The following is a 19,117-nucleotide window of genomic DNA, read 5'->3' as shown; positions in this document are numbered from 1 at the left end:
GTGTTTCCATTTTAAAAAAGATTTTCAGTGGCTTGTCCTTCTTCCCAGTCATTTTACCTTTCTGGCTGGAATTTGGCAGTCCTGTGCTAGTTGAGACATTTTTTGAACATTTATGCCAAACTGCTCCAGCTGTTTTTGAAAATGAGGGGTGAAAAATACTTTTCCCATTATTAAAAAAAAATAAAATGCATTTTTTAACAGTTCAAGCATGTCGGTGGTTAGTAGATGGCAGAAGTTTGCAGTCTGTCAGAGACAAAGTCCAAGGTTGTAGATGTGATTCTCAGTAACGTAGTAACACCTATGATTTGGCGAGGTTATCAGGAGGGTTTGTTTCGGAGTTTTGTTGGGGAAGGTTGGCTTTAGTTTTCTTGAAGTACTTGATAGGACTGATCTTACCTGTGCAATGTGAGCTTTAATATAATTTGCTAGGACTCTTGCTTTTCTGCATGAGTGTGTACCTGAAGAAAATGTATGCAGTGTTGTCTCTTGATAAATTTGCTGAAAGTAACTAGCAAAGAAAATACAGCTGGTGTGTGTGTTTATATACATGAGATGACATGTGTGTAGTGTATTTGAGAAAGGAATTTTTCTAAATATATGAATGCATATAGGAGTCTGCGGCTTTTAGAATATATGGCTATATATTGGAGTCTGCATAATTACTCTGTTTAGTTTTAATTTTTTGGTTTTGTTTTCTTGTGGGTTTGCCTTTCTTCTTAAGTTGGAAGCAGTAAGTTCTTCTTACCCCAAAAAACAAATGTGATCAAGTTTTAGCTTTTATCAAGATACTAAAACTGAATTGTTGTATCATCTGGGTCTTGATTTTTTGCAAAATATTTGCACATTTTTTTAAAAAGTAGTTGATACTTCCTAAAAGCAACAATAAACACTTATACAGAGAGAGGATATATTTTTCCCAAGTTCAAACTTAGTGGCTTAAAAGCTGTCTTAAAAAATAGTTTTCTGTGCTCTATAAGCCTGGACAGAACTTTTATATCAGTTCCTTTTTAAGAAGTGTTTCTTTTCTCTCTCAAATCTTCCACAATCTTGTTAAGAAAGTTTTGTCTAAAAATTTGAAAGAATTTGGTGAGCTGTCTCGTGGATGGGTCCTGCACCTAAGCCCTCTTCTAGTTTATGCTTTCATGTATTGAAAGCTGTACATCCATGAATGCCCTACCACTGCTTGCTTAGACATTGCCATTCCTTGGACATGTGCACACCTCTGGCATTGCTGGCACTGCCACCTCTTTCCCTGAGATATTTATGTTACTGATTTAACAATTCTGGAAAAGTTCCTTCAAATGATTTGCAAATAACATCTCTTTATGTAGCTATGGGGTTATCTTGGGCTGTCTGCCTGTGCCATAGGCAGGGACACGTTTACGAAAGTACTGTCTGTGGGCCACTCTCTATTAGGAGGAGCCAATGGAAGCCATTCTGTTCTCCTTCACCTACATGGTCACAGTCAGCAGAAGGTATAGGGCTAGATCCAGATTTCTCCATTTATTTTTACACATTTGTCTTTATGCATTTAAGTTAGGATCAAGCCCATTTAGACCCTTCTGTATTGAGTGGAGAGAGATGGGTACCTCTATTTAGAGTTCAGTTTAACTACAACCTTAATCCTCAGGTGCCAAAGCCTCTCCACTGGTATGAGAGCAGTTTAAGATGGCTGACATACCACTGTTGGGTTCCTAGGTTAAAATTAGGTGAGAACCTTTCACTGCCTCACAAACCTTCAACCCTTGTAGAAGGGAAGCAAGGACCAGTCAGTGAATCCAGTGCTGTGCCTGCCATTTCCCCTTGGACAGTATAAATTTTTTTTACTTTTTTTTAACTTTCTTCTTGCTGAGGCTTACTGCAAAGCCTCAGCTGAGCTCATACACAGTATGCTTAGAAGACAAAGGAAGGTTGGGGTCAAAGAAAAGAGGGATTAGCATGGAGGAAAAGAATTCTGGAGGAGTGGGGACAAGTGAAAGGCATATTAGAGAGAAGGAAATTCACAGTTGGGTCAAAACCACAGAACAAAGGAGCAAACTAATCAAATTTTAATTGCAATTAGTCATATTTCTGTAGGATGTTTTGCCACATCTGGTCAAGTTAGGCTGTTGATTCTCTACCACAACTGGAACACTGCACATGAGGGATGGTGGGGAGCAGTGCAGAACCATCACATTAGGCTACTGTACCCCTTTAGTAGGATGGGCTCCAGCTGCTGAATTGCAGCTGTTCTTACTAGATGTTGATATCCCTAGACGACTTCTATATTTAAAAACCCCATGTAATCTGTGCGGTTATGAACTATGCCAGGACAAGCACAGAACAGCCTTCAGACTTTACAGAGGCACCAGAATAATTTGACAGACATAGGTGGTTCCTATGAATTTGGGCCAGTAAGTGAAACAGAAGAGTCTGGTAAGAAACATGTGAAAAGAGAGAAAGTAGTTATATGCTCTTGTGACATTTTTAGTAGCGTTTTGCAGAGTCAGAAAGCTCATATAATTTCACTTAAAATATGTTTAATTCCTTGTCCAAATATAAAATAATCCTTTTATGATTTCCCACAGTTCCTAGTTAAATATGCAACTTTTTGCCATGTAATCCAGGACGTCCAGTAGAACTTGACATTTTCCATGCTCAGTGTTTCTTCTTTCTCTTCCCTTTGTTGATCTGAAAAACTTCTTGTACCTCAGTCATGACAAAACCTTTTGATTGCATAGAGTTTGATAGTCCCTCTCTCCATAAATCAGACACACAAATTAACATTGTTTTCTTGTGATCAGAGGCTGTATTTTTGCTAGTGACATAATCAGAAAATTATTAAGCAAAACAATCTCAGTGGGACATTTCAAACTTTTAATGTGTCTTTGCTTCAGATTTCATTGGAAATTTTGTTTCAGTTCAAAAGTAAGAATTTTCAAAATTTTTTTTCCACATTTAGAATTCTAACTTTTGCTTTACAGATAAAATGTTTTCATCAGAATATCAATAGCATATTAGGTTTCTTCTGGGATGAGTTTTCAGTCCATACATGAGTAGATTATCCCAGGTACGAACAGCGAGTTGGTGATTTCTCGTGTGAGCTGTGGTATGTAAGAGAAGTAATAATAATTAAAATGATAAAAAATAACAAAAGTAAACTAGTGAGCAAAAATTCATTCTCCTTTCCAGTACTCAAATTCATTGAAGTAGGTTCAGAGTGAACAAAAGAAAGTATTTCTTTATGTTGCATATAGGTAAGTTGTGCAGCTCTTTGGTGCAGGATGTTGTGGATGCAAAAATTTATGCCAGTTCAAGCATTGCTCAGACAAACTCAAAGATTGTCAATTCAATCAAACACCAATGTCAATTCAAGAAACCCCTGACATGAAAAATCATTCAAGACAGTGAATGAATTAGCAGTGTGTGTATGTCTGTCCTTTTTACGCTCCTTACCTAGTCACCTGCTCTTGGCCAGTGTTGAAATTTATCCTGGATAGATGGAGTGTTTCCCCAATCCATTATGCTTGCCCTGATGTTCTAAAATAATTAGAAGAATATTCATAACATGTATTTCTAAGAGTTAATGTAGAAAATGACTACTTTTTCTAAAGCTTTAATAATTTTCTCTTGCAATATTTCAACTCCATCATCACAGCTGGTAACAAAAAATTCTTGATTTATGCAAATTTTTGTTTAGAAATTCAGTCAACAAAGTGGAATTTATCTCCCTATTTCGTATAATGTATTTATACTTCATTAAACAGTGTTTCTCGCAAGAGACTTGCATTGTTCTTGAGATCTGGTCTCTTTCAGTTTTCTTGGTTTCTGCAATAAGTATGTTTAAATATTACTGGAAGGGTTTTCTTCATGTTACTTGCACACTTCACAATGCAGATTAAAAACCCCACAAGGATTGCACTAGCCAACAAAAATTGTTCTCAGCCATGGGTCACCATTTTGCTCTTAAAGACTAGACTTCTTTTTCCTTGAACGCTATATCACATTTAGTATTACACTTTACAGTTTCTCCTTATCATATTTCATAACAATAAATTAGAGACAGGAAAGCAAAACAGAGCAAATAGGCTATACAGACAACTTTTCACTAATACCCGTATGGAAGCAAATACTGCTGTATTTGCAGTACATTGCTGGTGTTCTGTTTGTTCTTTTTCATAAATATAAATGAAGAGTAAATCTAGAGTATATATTTATATAGGAAGGAAACTCAATGAAAATTCTGTAAAAACAGAAATGAGATTGGATGTAATAAAGAATGGCAAAGTACAGCACTGGTTTTACTTTTCTGATAATGGTTGTTCTCCTGTTTTTATGTTAACAATGTACAACTTCTATCTCTTTTGTATTGCATCCAACAATATATAGCCTGTCACAAGATTTGTTGTGGCTAAGAACTTGATGCACTTTTCAGTAGACTTTTTTAAATAGATAAATAGGATGTTAGTCATTGGTTTTAGTAGGATTAAAAGTAACAATAATTTCAAATTGTTTGAAAGAATAAATAATTAGTAAAGAAGAAATGCCTGCGATGGAGAGAGGTACTACCTGCCCCTTATGGGATTGCTTCATCTTTTTTGCTTCAACATTGAAAGTTGGAGATAAAAATCTGGACCACTACAGGGCTTGTTAATATAGTTGTTGTCATACATAGTTAATGTATGCTGTTATATATAATATATACTGTTAATATGATATTTTCTCTTTATTTTGAATATACAATCCTAAATCAAAAAGTCACGCAAGCCTTGAAATAAATAGGCATTTTTGCCAGTATTTTTAGCAGACTATTGAGGGTTTCTGTTAAGTTTATAATAGTATGCTCATAGTCCTCAATGGAAAAACATCAGATTTGGTTTTCGGGTGAAGATTTTGACATTTGGTCAAAAGAGCACTAAAGACGTCCTCTATGATCCTGTCAGCAGGCATTAATGTATTTCTTGCAATACTTAGTACTTTTACTTAGTACTTGCTACTAATGCAGCAGTCATATTTTTTAGAGATTTAAAAAAAAAATCCTCAAATACCTATGTGATTCTGCTGCACTGTTTAATCCTGATCCAGTTTGATGTAAGCAGTAAAGGAAGAAGTTTGTACAGTGCTCATGAAATTTTGTGTTTAGCTTTATGCAAAAGTAACCTTTATTTATGCAAAAGTAAGAAAATCATAGAATGAGACTGACATATTCAAACTACCTGTATCTTATATTTTTATTTTGGTATACAGGAGTTGAAATAACACTGACCTGAGGATGTAAGGCCTTTATTCAAAATTAAGTATAAGATATGAGGGGAAACCATTCATCTGGGCACAAGTTAAATGGAAAATACTTGTACATACCTACTTGCAGAGACATTTGACTATACCAGCTATCCTAGGCCCATCTCATCCATGTGATTTACATTGTGACATGAGATGTGATTATTTTGATAATGTGTGTTTACTCTTTTTTGCATACTTTTTCAGTGTAGTAGGGAAAAAGTCTGATGAAATTTGTAATGCCTTTGTCAACAGCAGGAGCTCTACCCACACACTTGCCAGTCGGATTTACCTAGAGATAGACTTGATTTTGGGACTTCTGGGATAGCTAGTTTTCCCCAGATTTGTCATTTGATACTATTGCTGTATAGTACATTGAAATCAATAGTAAGAAAATACAGCAGTTACTTAGGGGGGATTTCCATAGCAAGCAGAAAGGAATTATAGAATATGGTGTTGCAAATGGTATCTCTGTATTGTCTCTTCATAAGTAATCAAAGTATTCTTATTTATGAGATGATAAAATATTGTCCTGTGTGACAAAACCATCAAAACTGCCCGCAGTGATATATAACAGGGAAGTATATGTTCAGGAAATATTATGTCAAGTTGCAATAATATGGTGCCTTAAAGCTTAGGGGAAAGTCTGCTACAGTATGGTTCATGTATTTTAGGTAAACCAGAATGTAAACATATTTTATTCCTCACAGTTACCTGTAGCTTTTGTCTGGCTTGATGTCATCATACACTACAGGGGTTACGGCCAGGGGTGAGGAGCAGGGGGTACCAGTCACACCTGGAAAAGGAGGCGTACACTTATAGAATCTGGGTTTAAAGTGTTGTTCTGACTGACTAGAGAAGTCAAGATTGGGTCTATTACACTTGGTCAAGGTTTGGAAGAGGAAACTCCTGAGTGTGTGAAGCAGAAACAAGCTGTAACGTTTAGTGTCTGCCTGGGGCAGAGTGCAGAGAGGAGCCGTAGCAGAGAGATCTAATATTATGAGTCTGTTAATGGATGCAGAAGAGTAACTGTTGCTATATGATTAATCTAATTTTGTGAAGGCATATGCAACACGCAGAAATGGCTCTAGTGGTCTAGACCGGCGGATCAACCGGCCCTGTACCCTGCTTGTTGCAGTGGCCATCAACAGACACCCCAGGAGCAGCGAGGACAGGCTAAGCTTGTATAAGACTTGCCCTAAACACTTTTCCAGCTTCCAGATATTTTCCATCTCAGGGGATTTCCAAAGCTGCTGTTGTTTGTATGTTTAGGGTGTGCCTACATTAGCATTTTAATTTGAAGCAGGAGTCTGTTCTGATGTGGAGCTTTGGCTCAGCAGAGCAGTCCTAGAGCACCCGGCTGGAGTCCTAGACAAAGCTAACCTGGAAGGTGTCCTCCAGGACAGCTCCTAATTCCTTCAGCTCCTACTGAAGATGCTCAGAAGAGTAGGTCAGGCTGGAGCTACATGAAATGACCTCCCAGTAACAGGCAGTGAAGCCTTGGGTCATTGCCACCACTTGTTTGGTCCCACAGACCCAACCTGCTAATGCAGCACGGCTGTAGCACCCCTGAATGTTTCTCCTCCAGGGTCGTCTTCAGGCTCCTCTTGAAACCTTGTAATTTTGGGAGCCTGGCATTTTTTGTGCCACAAATCTCCCAGCTTTTATCTGAACCTCTCCTTGTGTTTAATCTGACTGCTGCCAGCTTACTTTGGTGATCTTGCTTTAGTATTTGGACAGGCAGTGGAGAGCTGATACTCACCCCCTTTTCTGCTGATGATTTTGTGGAGAGCTGGGTTTTCTCCTGCACTTCCCTGTGTTTGTGATGCTCAACAGGATAAAATTAAATTCAGTGCTTTAGAAACATAATAATTTCCCTTGGCTAATACTACAATATGTCTGGTACTATGAAGTCAGCTGAGATTGAACAAATTAACCTCCTCATATCAATGAATGTAGAATAATGGGTATAATGGTAACATGTTTTGTGGCTACATATCTTGACTTCAGTAAGGCTTTTGCTGCCCTGGCAGTTAAATCATTTCACTTAACAATCTTATAAGCAAACTAGGCTAAAGCAGACTACCAGAAACTACAGCAGAATGATATAAAGCTGTTTAGGAAACCATGTCCAGAGAGAAGTCAGTGAGAGCTTGCTGTTAAAATAGAAGGATGGCCACAACAGCATTCCTCAGTGTCTGCCTTGGGCCTAGCACCAGACCGCATTTTCATTAATCATTTAGATGACGGAACAGAATGTGTTTGCCTATTAAATATGTAGATGACACCACGCTGAGAGGGGCTGCGAGTTCTTTGGAGACAGGATGAGAACTCAAAAAATGGAGATGTGATCTGAATAGCAGCAGGTGTGAGGTATACATTTAGGCAGGAATGATGAACTGCACAAATGTGGGATGGGGAATGTTGGCAGCTCCTTCCAGGCTCTACCTTTCCCTGCGGACCGCTCTCAGTACTCCAGATATTAGTGGCACACCGAGTACCCTCAGCCGCTGTTGTTTTTCTTGCTCCAGAATTTGTCAGGGCTTGGGCTTGTCAAGGCTCAGGGCTCAGCTGGATACTGGATTCTTTAATTGGGTTTCCTTATGAGGACCTGAGAGCGACCATTGGACAGTGAGCTGGTAACTCAGCCGTGCACACAGAGGCTGCCCTGTCGAGCAGCCTTAATCCAAAGAGTACATGCTATGGTTTCCCTTTACATACATGGAATAAGTTTGTTGCACACGATGTCACGTTTCACCCCCCCATTCGTTACTACCATCTGTCACACTGTTCATAACAGACTGGTTGCTGTGGCTATCTCCTGAGCAGGCTCAGAAGTTCCAGGTATTAGCAATACTGTGTGTTCAATTCATGTGCAATATTTGGCCAGGTCTTTGAGAAACGACCAGTTAGGTGTTGCTTCCTCCTCAGAAGATGATCTAGGGATCCTGAAACTAGTATTTATTGAAAAAATTGCAGAAAATGCAAATTGTCTTCTGCCAAGTGGTGTCCAGGGGAGGGTAGCCTGCGGGACATGGGAAGTAAAGCTTTGCTCGATTTTGGATTACTGTGTCCAGTTTGGAGAGACTATAGAGAGTGATAATCAAAACCTAGAAAAGAGGATTGTCAGTGAAGAGTTAACCTAACAACAAAGGGGATCTGAGAACAGTCTTCAAATGCATGCAAATACAATGAAGGGACTAATTTTTTCCCCCAGATTGAACTGATATTGCTGTAATGAAGTTGTGTGTTCTGTTTCTAATGGCACAGCTGTTAAAGCAGAGAAGCAGATTTCCTGGAGAGATCTGTAAGAGCAAGACAAACATAACTCTCTTGGGAATGATGCAGGTACAGTGGTCCCAAGAAGGGTGGTCTAAGGTGTGCCCAGCCAACCTTGGGATCCCGAGGTAGAGTTGGGAGTCTTTCTGTCAGGTGAGGGTCTGGCCCATCCAGACAGATGACTTGCACCTGTGAAGGGGAGAGGGAAGTGAGCCTCCACCCAAACTTGCAGCCCTGTGTTTGAAATTTTGAGTGCAGTGTTTGCAAAAATGTAAAGCTGGATGCTCTTACAAACAGACTTTCTTCTCTGCCCTCACCATGCTCTGCTCTCATGCTCACTCATTTAGGTTTACTTGGTTGTGTTTGTCATGAAGTTTTGTTTATGCTTTTTCCATGCTATCTGTTCCCTATTTTATTTAGTATTATTGTTACTACCCCAAGTTTAATACTTTAAATTTTTAGGCATATCATGTCTGCGAGAAGAATTTAAAAAACTGGGATCTAAAGCCAAACTCCTTAAAATATTGTCAGAGACCAAGAGCAACACTAATTTAAATTAGTCAGTAGGAAATGCAATTTTTCATTACATCTGAATTTTAGAGCACATATTTAGAACATCATTGGCCAATATACCTGTTGAAGAAATTCTGGTCTGTTTATTTTACTAGGTTATAATTTATTTCAAGGCTTTTTTGCATTGTTTTCTTTATTTTTCATTAAGGATTTTAATAATAAAAATAAGGTATAGCAGACAAACTCATTTAAGTTTAAAAGGTTGGGAAAATTTGTACTAGTTAAGTTATGATTTCTTATTTAAGTACAGTAGGTGAAAGAGCAATCAGCATTCCAAGTTTAAGTAGTTTAAATAAATATTCTGAAGTGTACATTGTCATAGGAAAAAATACATATTATTGGAATGTACATGATCTTCAACATTTAAACCTCTAGCTTTAGTTATGCAGGCTGATGTGGCTGGATGATTATTATTGTTTGGCACATACACAGAATAACTCTTTTAAGTATAGGACAAATCTTTTTTGAAGATTCGTTCTTTTACCTTAAGTTACATCTTAACTTGTTATTCTGCATTGTTTAATATAGCCTGAGATAATGAGGTAAAAGTATAATGTAAAGTATATAATATATACTAATTTCCATTAAGTGTAGATTTGAAGGCTGAACATGAGAATTTCAAGACCTTTTCCTTTCATTCAGCACAAGCAACCATTATTATTTTGAGTAATTTTGAATATGTGGTGTTACACAGATGTCCAGAGCCTCCTCCTTAATCTAACCTTTGACCTCAACGGGATGTTTTTTTAGGAGAAAGAATCACTTGTGTGAGAAGTATACCTGTCTGTTCAAATGGGAATGCCATGGTCTAGGCTGATTAAAAAGAAAATTAATATTGATACAAATATCCACATCTACTGAATTCTACAGAGTCATTAATGTTAAGTGAGAAGTAAAATTGATAAATACATCGTATGCTGAAAATTCCAGCTGCCTTCACAAAAATAGGTGTTTTTAGGAAAAACAATTAAAGATAGCCATCAAAATAAAAGTCTTTTCTCTGTGAACTTAAGAAAGGAAGTCTTAAGAGATTTAAAAATGTGTTGTTGCATTTCTGAGGAGTATGGTACTTCTAGCTAAATGAATTAGGAAGGATAATTTATGCTGGGTGTTTGCTTTGTTAATATTCAAGCACTTAACTGTTACTGAGTTTATGGATGTTAAGAATAGCAAAACATCTTCCAACTAGCATGTTTTCAGGAAAACTTTGTTGTTCTTACGTACTTAAATCATCATTCTTTTTTGCCCGTTCAACAACAGTAAATACTTTTGTAAATAAATTTTGCTAAACCCTAATAGTTAGCGTACAGTACTGTTTATAAAGAATTGTATCCTTGAAGGTACTCACTGGAAATGTTTAGTGTTGAGTAGGGCTTTGAAGAATACTGTAACTTTAATCTTCATAGTTGATGCATATTTTAAACATATTAATTGAACTTACCCTGGGAAAATAAGGACTCTATTTTATGCCGTAGTTAGAAGGAATTCTATTAATCTGGCTCAAATGTAGCAATCTAAAAATAAAGTGTCTACAACAAGGCAATTTGGAAGAGTTTTCAATTTATTTGTTACTTTTTTTCATACCTGAATGGTTTTTCTCTTACCGATCACCATAATGATTATCTTAAAGCATGTTTGAAAACTTAGAATTAAATCAATGTTCTTTAAAAAAAAAGCTGGTATCCCTTTAAATTGTTTCTTTAGAGTTTAATCTTGTCTATGAAGTGATATGATCTTCTCTATGATTTGAAGGAATTAAAATTATTTTTACTCCTTTTTTATTTGTTACTGAAATAATATCTCTCTGTTTTTACATATAACTCAAACTTGATTGAATTAATTTATGTTTCAGGATTGCCATTTATCATTGCAGATTTAATTACTTTAGTTAGGACTCTTCAGTGAACATCCTGGTTTTAGTGTCACATGTAAATGAACATTTTGAAGTTTAAACTGAAAGGTAAAAATGTCATTTCTTTACTACAACAGAATACAGTACAATCCACAGTCCATCAACACCCATTAAAGATTCGGATTCAGATAGATTGCGTCGTAGTTCAGATGGGAAATCACGTGGACGTGGCAGAAGAAACAATAATCCTTCACCACCACCTGACTCTGATCTAGAGGTACATTATATTTGATTTCTTTGACCTGTCACAGACTATTTTTATCATTATTTTGCACAGAGAAGTATTATTTACACATCAAAAATAAAGTGGCATTGGAGCTCCCTTTCTTTGTTTTTCTAACAGTATTTCTGTAGAAGATAGAATTTTTCTTCTAAAGAACCTTCTTCATGAAGAGCACTGACTTTCTCTGAAAAACACTAGGCGTTTCTTTCTCTTTTTGATATAAAAAAAAAAAAAAAGAGCAAGCTTTTCCCAAATCAAAGAAAGGTTTGAGTTTGGACAGGAGACACTTCTAGCACAATAGTGGTTTTTGTTCTCTCATGCTGTGTTCACATTCCTCCCAGTGGCCCATGCTTTATGTTGAGAACAGATCTCCAATGACACACCACAGCTATGAGTGTCCACACTGCATTACTTTTCCTTTCCAAAAGCTTAGCCCATTTGTCATCATGGGAAATACAATCTCACCAGGATTTAAAATACTTGTATTTGAACACTTTATTTTTCATTAAAATATCATTTTGTGTGTGGTCAGAGGACAAATTTAAAACACATATTTTCCATTGGCTGTAAGCGAAAGAATTATTTACTGATGCCATAAATTCTTACACATGCAGCATCTGAGTTCATAATTTTCATTCTTCAGGTGCATAAAATCCATTAAAAATTAACACAGATTAAGGGGATTTAAGTGCTTAGCAGGAATTTGCTTTATTTTCTATTTAGAGGTAATTTTCAAGAGCAGTTATATGAACTTTATTTTGTAAGAGTTGCAGAAATACAGAATTCAAACCCTGAAGATTTAATTTTCAGAGGTTTCTCTTCATTTATTTCAGTTTCTATCTCACATCTGGCTTTAAAATAATACATTGTACAATCTCATTTTCTGTGTGTATTTGACAATAACTATAATTCTATTTTAATAGAATAATTTGATATAATAGCAATTGTAGTAAAAAGCTAACAGATTGTATTACCATATTCTGGAAAAAACTTGTTAGTTCTGAAAATAAATGGCAAGGAAAACTATGGTTTTAATATGTAACCATTTCAATACAATTTTCTAATTTGTGCGCTTTCTGATTCAAATTTTAACTTTCCATTTCAAGTATCAGCTTCACAGAGGAACACATTGATTTGATTCTCTTTTTACAGAGAGTATTCATTTGGGATTTGGATGAGACAATCATCATTTTCCATTCCTTGCTTACAGGGTCGTATGCTAACAGATATGGAAGGGTAAGTGTCAAGAAACTGATGGAAATTTTCAGTAATATTTGCTGGTTTATGGTTAGTACACAAGGAAGACCAGAACATTAGTTGGTTTTCTAGAGGCAAACCGGTACTGGTGTTTAAAAACATAAAAAAATCAAGGAGTAAAGCTGTTTCACATGTCCATTCTTTGCACTTACTCAGCTCTTATTTTCAGTAAATAATTAAATAGCATTAGGAGTAATACTTTGACCACCTGAGATTTGGTTTTTAGATCCAGAGTGTCTGAAACCTGTTGATATCATCAAAATCTGCAAAGGTTTACCTCCCCTCAGAAAGTGAAGAACTTCCAGGAGTGACTGCTAAAATAACATTTTAGTTCTGAGAGATCGACAGTGCTCTGTACTGAGAAGGCAAGAGGAAGAATACTTTTGGACACAGACAGATTAGTCTAAAATGTTTTACCTTAATTTTTTTTTAGTCTACATATTGACTGATGTTTTTGAAAGTCTGCTTATGAGTCAAATCTTTCTGTTATGCACAGACTATAAATCATAACTGAACTGATGAATATGTCTGCAGACTGTGAGTTTCCTCAATAATTTTCAGAAAAGAAATGTGGTCTTAGGTGAATAAGAACAGTTTATGAATGGAATGCCCTTGTGAGATCAAACTTTGTTTTTCCAGGATTGTATTTTAAAGCTAATGTCTCAGCTTGTGCTAAAATCTGTTATGCCATTTCATGTTCACCTTATGTGAGTTACAACTAGAATGTGATTTTTTTGGTGTGGTGGTTTGACCTTGGCTAAATGCCAGGTACCCACCAAGTCGCTCTATCACTTCCCCCCCTCTTCCCCCTTTTTTCTCAACAGGGCAAAGAGGGGAAAGAAAATAAGATAGGGAAAAAAACCCCCAACCCTTGTGGGTAAAACAAAAGCAGTTTTAATATAAGCAAAGCGAAGCAAAGGTCCGCACGCAGAAGCAAAAGAAAGAAAACAGATTTATTCTCTACTTCCCATGAACAGGCGATGTTGGGCCTTCTCAGGAAGCAGGGCTCCGATATGCGTAGTGGTTGCCTCAGAGAACCAAGGGTGACCCCACCCCCTTCCTCCTTTCTCCCAGCTTTATACTCAAGCAGACGTCATATGGTATGGAATATCCCTTTGGTCAGTTCGGGTCAGCTGTCCTGGTTGTGTCCCCTCCCAAGATCTTGCCCACCCCTTCCCATTGGGGGGGGAAAATGTTGGAAAGAGCCTTGGTGCTGTGTGAGCACTACTCAGCAGTAGCCACAACACCAGTGTGCTATCAACACCCTGCCAGCTCCCAACATAAAACACAGCACCATGAGGGCTGCTATAGGGGAAAACCAATTCCGGCTCAGCCAGACCCAGAACATTTGGTAACCTTAAAAAATTCTACATATAAAGAACAACTAGAACAACTAGATAGATACTAGATCTCGCCTCATGTAATCACTCAGTCTTCTTGTAAAGCTTGTATTTATCACTGAAAGGTTTTACCCTACAACCACTTGAGTGAAGAGCAAAGCTATCACTACTTCAGTTTGTGCCTGGATCAGGTTCTGAATTCCTCCTAATAGCTTTTTACATTACAAAAATGTAAAGCAGTATTACTTTGCAACCTTTCTTGCTTGTTCAGGTGCAGTGTATTTTCGAAGTGTTTGCTGTAATAGCAGATTACCTGTTTGAGGAATATAATTTTTTTTTTCATTATGTGTCAGAAAAGCAAGTAAATTCAGAAGTCTTGGTCTCCTAGTTGTTATTATTTTATATTTAGGTTGTAAAAAGACACTAGAAGTTTAAATGTTTCAATAGTTACTGTATGGATACATAGAGACAACAGCTTTATAAAGTATTAAACATTTACCAAAAGTTATTTTCTATTTCTCAGGCCAAAACCGGCTTTTGCATGGCACCCCAAAATCACCAAATCTATGGCAGTTCAGTTCCGAATGAGAACAAATCCCAGTGCTCACAAAAAACCTCAGTGCCAACAGAATCTCACCACTTGCTTTTGGGCAGCAGAGCAGTGCTGGAAAAGCCTAATTAGTCATTGCTGTAGAAGTACTTGTGTGAGCATATTTTTTCCATTTGTTACTAGTTCCCTATAGTGGTTTCATTAATTGGGCCCTGAACATAAACACCTTTCTTGCTGGATGCTTGAGGCTGAGGAAGGTGGCTAGTATTCAGCTGTGAAGAGATATAAGTAAGTTTGCTGCAAGGAGGTGGGAGACTCCTGATGGCAGCTCCATCACTGTTGGCACTGTTTACTTGAGATGAAGCTTTTGCCTGGCTGGCTCTGGTTGCACGGCATGTGGCAGAATACTTCTGCATTGCTAAACAACATCTGACCATTGATGGTAAGAGAGGTGATGGCATTAGTGCTTATGCTGTGGATAAATATTAGATCTTTTTGGTGAGGGGTAGCAACGTGCATGTCCTTGGCTTTCAGATGCAGTCATGAAAGTGTGCCATTCTTGCTTTATTTTCTTTAAGTTTCATTCATATCACAGTTTCTCTTGCCTTATTGACAGCTTCAGACAACAGTTAGCAATTTACATAGTCATTAGAGGAAGATAGTGTCAAATGTTCAAAGCAAACATGCTAATATGAGAATTGTAAGGTTTATTTGCAGCTATGGAGGAAAGTGCACATTTTTTTAAAGAGTGTTTCCTAATGATTTCTGGCCTTTAAAATCAGAAATTCAGATCATAAGTCAATGTGAAAAAAAGAAAAAATTGTTGAGGGGAATTTTTGTTATTTTCACCTGTATTATGCTTTTTGAGTGATCTAACATCATGTTCTCATATGTTTCTGCACTCTGGAGAGGACTAGAATTGCCCTTTTAAAAATTAAATCTAAGCTGCTCACATAATCATTAAAATACAAAAGCTGAATCTTCAAACAAACAAAAATATCCTAATCAAATAATAGGGGATTTGGCAAGTTGGCATTCAGCTCTTTTCATAATGCCTGAGTGAGTTTCATGGTGAATGACTATGAATGATGAGCAGCCCTGCTGCTGAAGGGATTGATTTTCTTTTCCTTGTTCTCTACCTTGTTCCTTATAACTTCATGGTTGTGCCACCCTTTTCTGTATATTCTTACTTTCTCATCTGTTTTTATTACCTGCTCTGCTTTTGCTGCTATTGTGCTCTGCTTTCTCCCTGTTTTTGTCCTTCAGCTTTGCCAGAATAAAGTAAAACCTTTGTTTTTCAGTTTGCGTAATCATGGTATAAACTGCTACATTTTTATTTAAGGATGATTTGAATTTTGTGAATTTCATGGGAATGTATGAAAATAGTATAGGAATATGATTTGTCCTTCCAGAAGAGAAGAAAAAGAAACAAAACAAAACATTTCCATTTGCTTTTGGATTTTTTTTTTAATATGTACAGTGAGATATCTATCGATCAAATATAAAGTTATCAGTTACTTTAATTGACATTAGGGCTTCTAACACCTCAAAACTTATGATTTGAGCCAGATGTCAACTGATTAAGTTTTGGAATTTGGAAAAAGTTAGAGCACTTCTTTAGAATCTCGGAGCAGGTGGAAATACGTCTCACTATTGGCACTAGAATGCTGTGGTCTTTGCATACATTTCCATTCTCTGTGAAAACATTTATATTCAGAGGCTTTAAAGGAATTTTCCTTTAAATTATAAGCTATTTTAATGTGGTTTAATATATTTTAGAGATTGAGAAAAACAAAGCCTGGTTTCACTTAACCCTTCATTTGTGACCTGTAGGCTTAAGTGGAAAATAAGCCTTGTACCCAAAGTGAACTTTCCTGTTTTTCAGCTTCTTGTTTCTCGACAAAACAAAGAAATCAAGTGGGTAGAATTTAGAAATGACATACAGACAATGTTTTGGCTCCAATACCAGTATTCAAAACAAGAGGCCTGCTTAAGCAGTTTGACATTGGTATTTCTTTTCTTCAGCTAAACTGTACCTCCCTCAGAGATTTGTACCTGATTTTGACCATACCTGAAAAGACACTCCAACTGAACCTGCAAATCCCAATCAACAAGAAGAGATTGTTAGCCTTCTTCCTCATTGTGTGACACCTCACAATAATTAGTTAGCAATTAGTGGCTTAAAATTGCAAAAGACCATTTGGTATGGGATTTTTTTAAAAAAACCTTATTCTAGCCTTTTTTCAAGTTTTCAGCCCCCACTGTAATGTCTGACATCAGAGTTTAATCTACTGCAGTGCCTTAAATCAAGGCTCTTGTGCTTTTTACTAGAGCAGTTGGAAGATTGTGACTACACAGATATTTAGAACCCTAATGCACATAAGGCTTTTGCTTCTGTTAAAATATGTGGGTATCCAGAGCTTCAGCCTAACACAGTTTTTATACTAAGTGGAACTTTCTGTAGAAAAAGATTGTGTTTAATCAATGAATTAAGGTTTCTTTGAAAAGCAACCTGTTTTGTTTCTTCTCTTAGCTTTTATGGTATTTAATCTGACATTTTCAGTAGGTGACAATGATTTTCTTATTTGTTTTTCTCCTAATTAAATTAACCTAATAAATGGCATTATTTTAGTATTACTTTAGAAAAATCCCCATTCTGTTTTTTCTGCCATTTAAAAAATACCTTGGAGTGAAATGGTTCACAGAAAGCTTTACAAAAAGCCATTTTTTCAGACTCAGAAGTGTGATAAAAAGTTTAATAAAAATGTTTAAGTCATGTAGAGTGAAACTTAAAATATATATTCAGTCATTTGTTTAAAATTAACCATATGCATTCATAACCGATATCATGCTCTGTCTGCCCTTTTATTCTGCTTTTCAAAATGATTTTCCTGTTTATGGATGGAAGCTCAGAATGGGATTAGTTCTACACTGTTATATTAGCAGTTGATAATCAAAATGTAGCTGGTGATCTTCATTTGCAGCTGAGACCCTTAGTCCATCTAACTCCTTTTAATCACTAGAGCAGAGACTTCTGTGGGGTGACTTCTGTTAGTGCTCAGACACAACAGAAATCCTTGTCTGGTTTAAAAAAAAAAAGGCTGATGAGCTATGAAGGATGGTGGGGTGGTAACTGGGCACAAAGATAAGCAGGAATGACAGAGGGAGGAGTAGCCTCAGGCCTAACTGGAGACAAAAATATCACCTAATTTCCACCTCGCATGCCTACAAAAGTAAAATAAAGGTAGATGTAGATCTACAAAGAGCACAATATTAAAACAGAGAGAGAGAATACTTTTGTTCATATTTTGAAGTATTTCCATTTGAATTAAGAAGCCAAATATTCTTTTTTTGGCTGTGCCAGTTTAAATAGGAGGCTTATTTTTAAGGGCAAAGTTCATCAAAATAGCATGATGCAATATTTCTTTCCCATTTATAAGAGCTTTTTTTTTGATACTAGAAAACTTACTTATTCTCGATGTATGTGAGTTCAAGAATAGATGTTCTGTTTGTTCTATGTAGCTTTGTTTCTAAATGCTTCTTTCCAAAATATTTTTCTGGTTAGTTTTACTTGGGTTTTGGCATCTCCAGAAGGTAAACAGGCTGCCAAATCACCATTCTTTTCCAACTCTTTGCTACTGACACATTTTGCCTTTTAACCAGTAGTTATAGAAAAATGTTTGAAAGTTCAGAGATCATGTTGAAACACCTATTAATTTGATTGAGAGGTGGAAAAAGAAACTAGGGACTGCATCTCTTGGTTTTTAACTTTGAGTTGTCATCAGGTTTAGAATATTAACTTATTTTAACTAAAATATGGGTTGTCACTTCTGCAGTTCTATTTAAAATATAATTCCTAACAAACTAACATTGTTAATAGAGGGTGTCATGAGATAATATAACGTTCTTTCAAACTCATGCTTCTGTATGCTTGGATATACTTGGCATTATGAATGAGAAACTCTATATCAAATGTATATATTAGGCTTTCTTTTCGATTTTTCAGATTGAAAATATATAAAACATGAAAAAAATGAAAACAAGACAAACATCTGTAATGCATTTGGTAACCACAATGCTGAACATGCTTTTTGAGTTTATTAGCTCAGTAAGGAATAAGTTGTTATGGTAATTTCTGTAGAGAAGTTAAAGTGTGTTACGTATTAATAACAAACAATAGATTTGTTCACCCTGCATGGGTGGGCCAAACTGAAAGCGTAATTACAGCATGGTTTTGTGGAGAATCAAGGAGTGGTTTTAAATATAATTGCTATTTGCAAATAAAACATTAACAGTGATTTTCTTTAAAGTCACTAGGTATTCCCAGGACCGAATTCTTGTGACCAGTGAGAGTTTGTTTTGAGTAACACTAGCATTATCATGCCCTTGGTTGATCATAAAACTTGTAAACAGTTGTAAAATCTGGAGAAGTTTTAGGTGAAATGCATTTTCCCTTTCTGCATGGAGGGCGGAGAGCCCATGCCAGGCAAGGATGACCACAGAGGTCCCGCTGCAGAATTAGGGTATCATTCGAGTTAAAGTCATATATTTGAAGGTTGCTGGTAAGTCTTATAGTACAGGATTAGAGACTTACTGAAGTTAAACTGAAGAAGCAGATGTTGCATTTAATACGTCAAATAATCTCTCTTGAAAATCAGTTCCTCCCATCTGTATTCTGGCATGTATGTTAGACACAGTATTGATAGTGTATTTGCTTAATTTCT

At 36.4% G+C, this 19,117-nt stretch overlaps 1 protein-coding gene across 1 annotated transcript in view; it reads left to right on the top strand.

The window, feature by feature from the left end:
* EYA1 (EYA transcriptional coactivator and phosphatase 1) overlaps positions 1-19,117 on the top strand; it is a 97,776-nt gene that overhangs the window by 40,526 nt on the left and 38,133 nt on the right. The window contains exons 10-11 of the mRNA XM_074893928.1: positions 11,101-11,240; positions 12,399-12,482. Of these exons, the coding sequence (XP_074750029.1) occupies positions 11,101-11,240; positions 12,399-12,482 (224 nt within the window). The remainder of the gene's footprint in view (positions 1-11,100; positions 11,241-12,398; positions 12,483-19,117) is intronic.

Source organism: Strix uralensis, chromosome 1, assembly GCF_047716275.1.
Source record: "Strix uralensis isolate ZFMK-TIS-50842 chromosome 1, bStrUra1, whole genome shotgun sequence".
Lineage (NCBI taxonomy): Eukaryota > Metazoa > Chordata > Aves > Strigiformes > Strigidae > Strix > Strix uralensis.
Note: the sequence above shows the minus strand (reverse complement) of the source record. Positions and strands in the feature narration are given on the sequence as shown.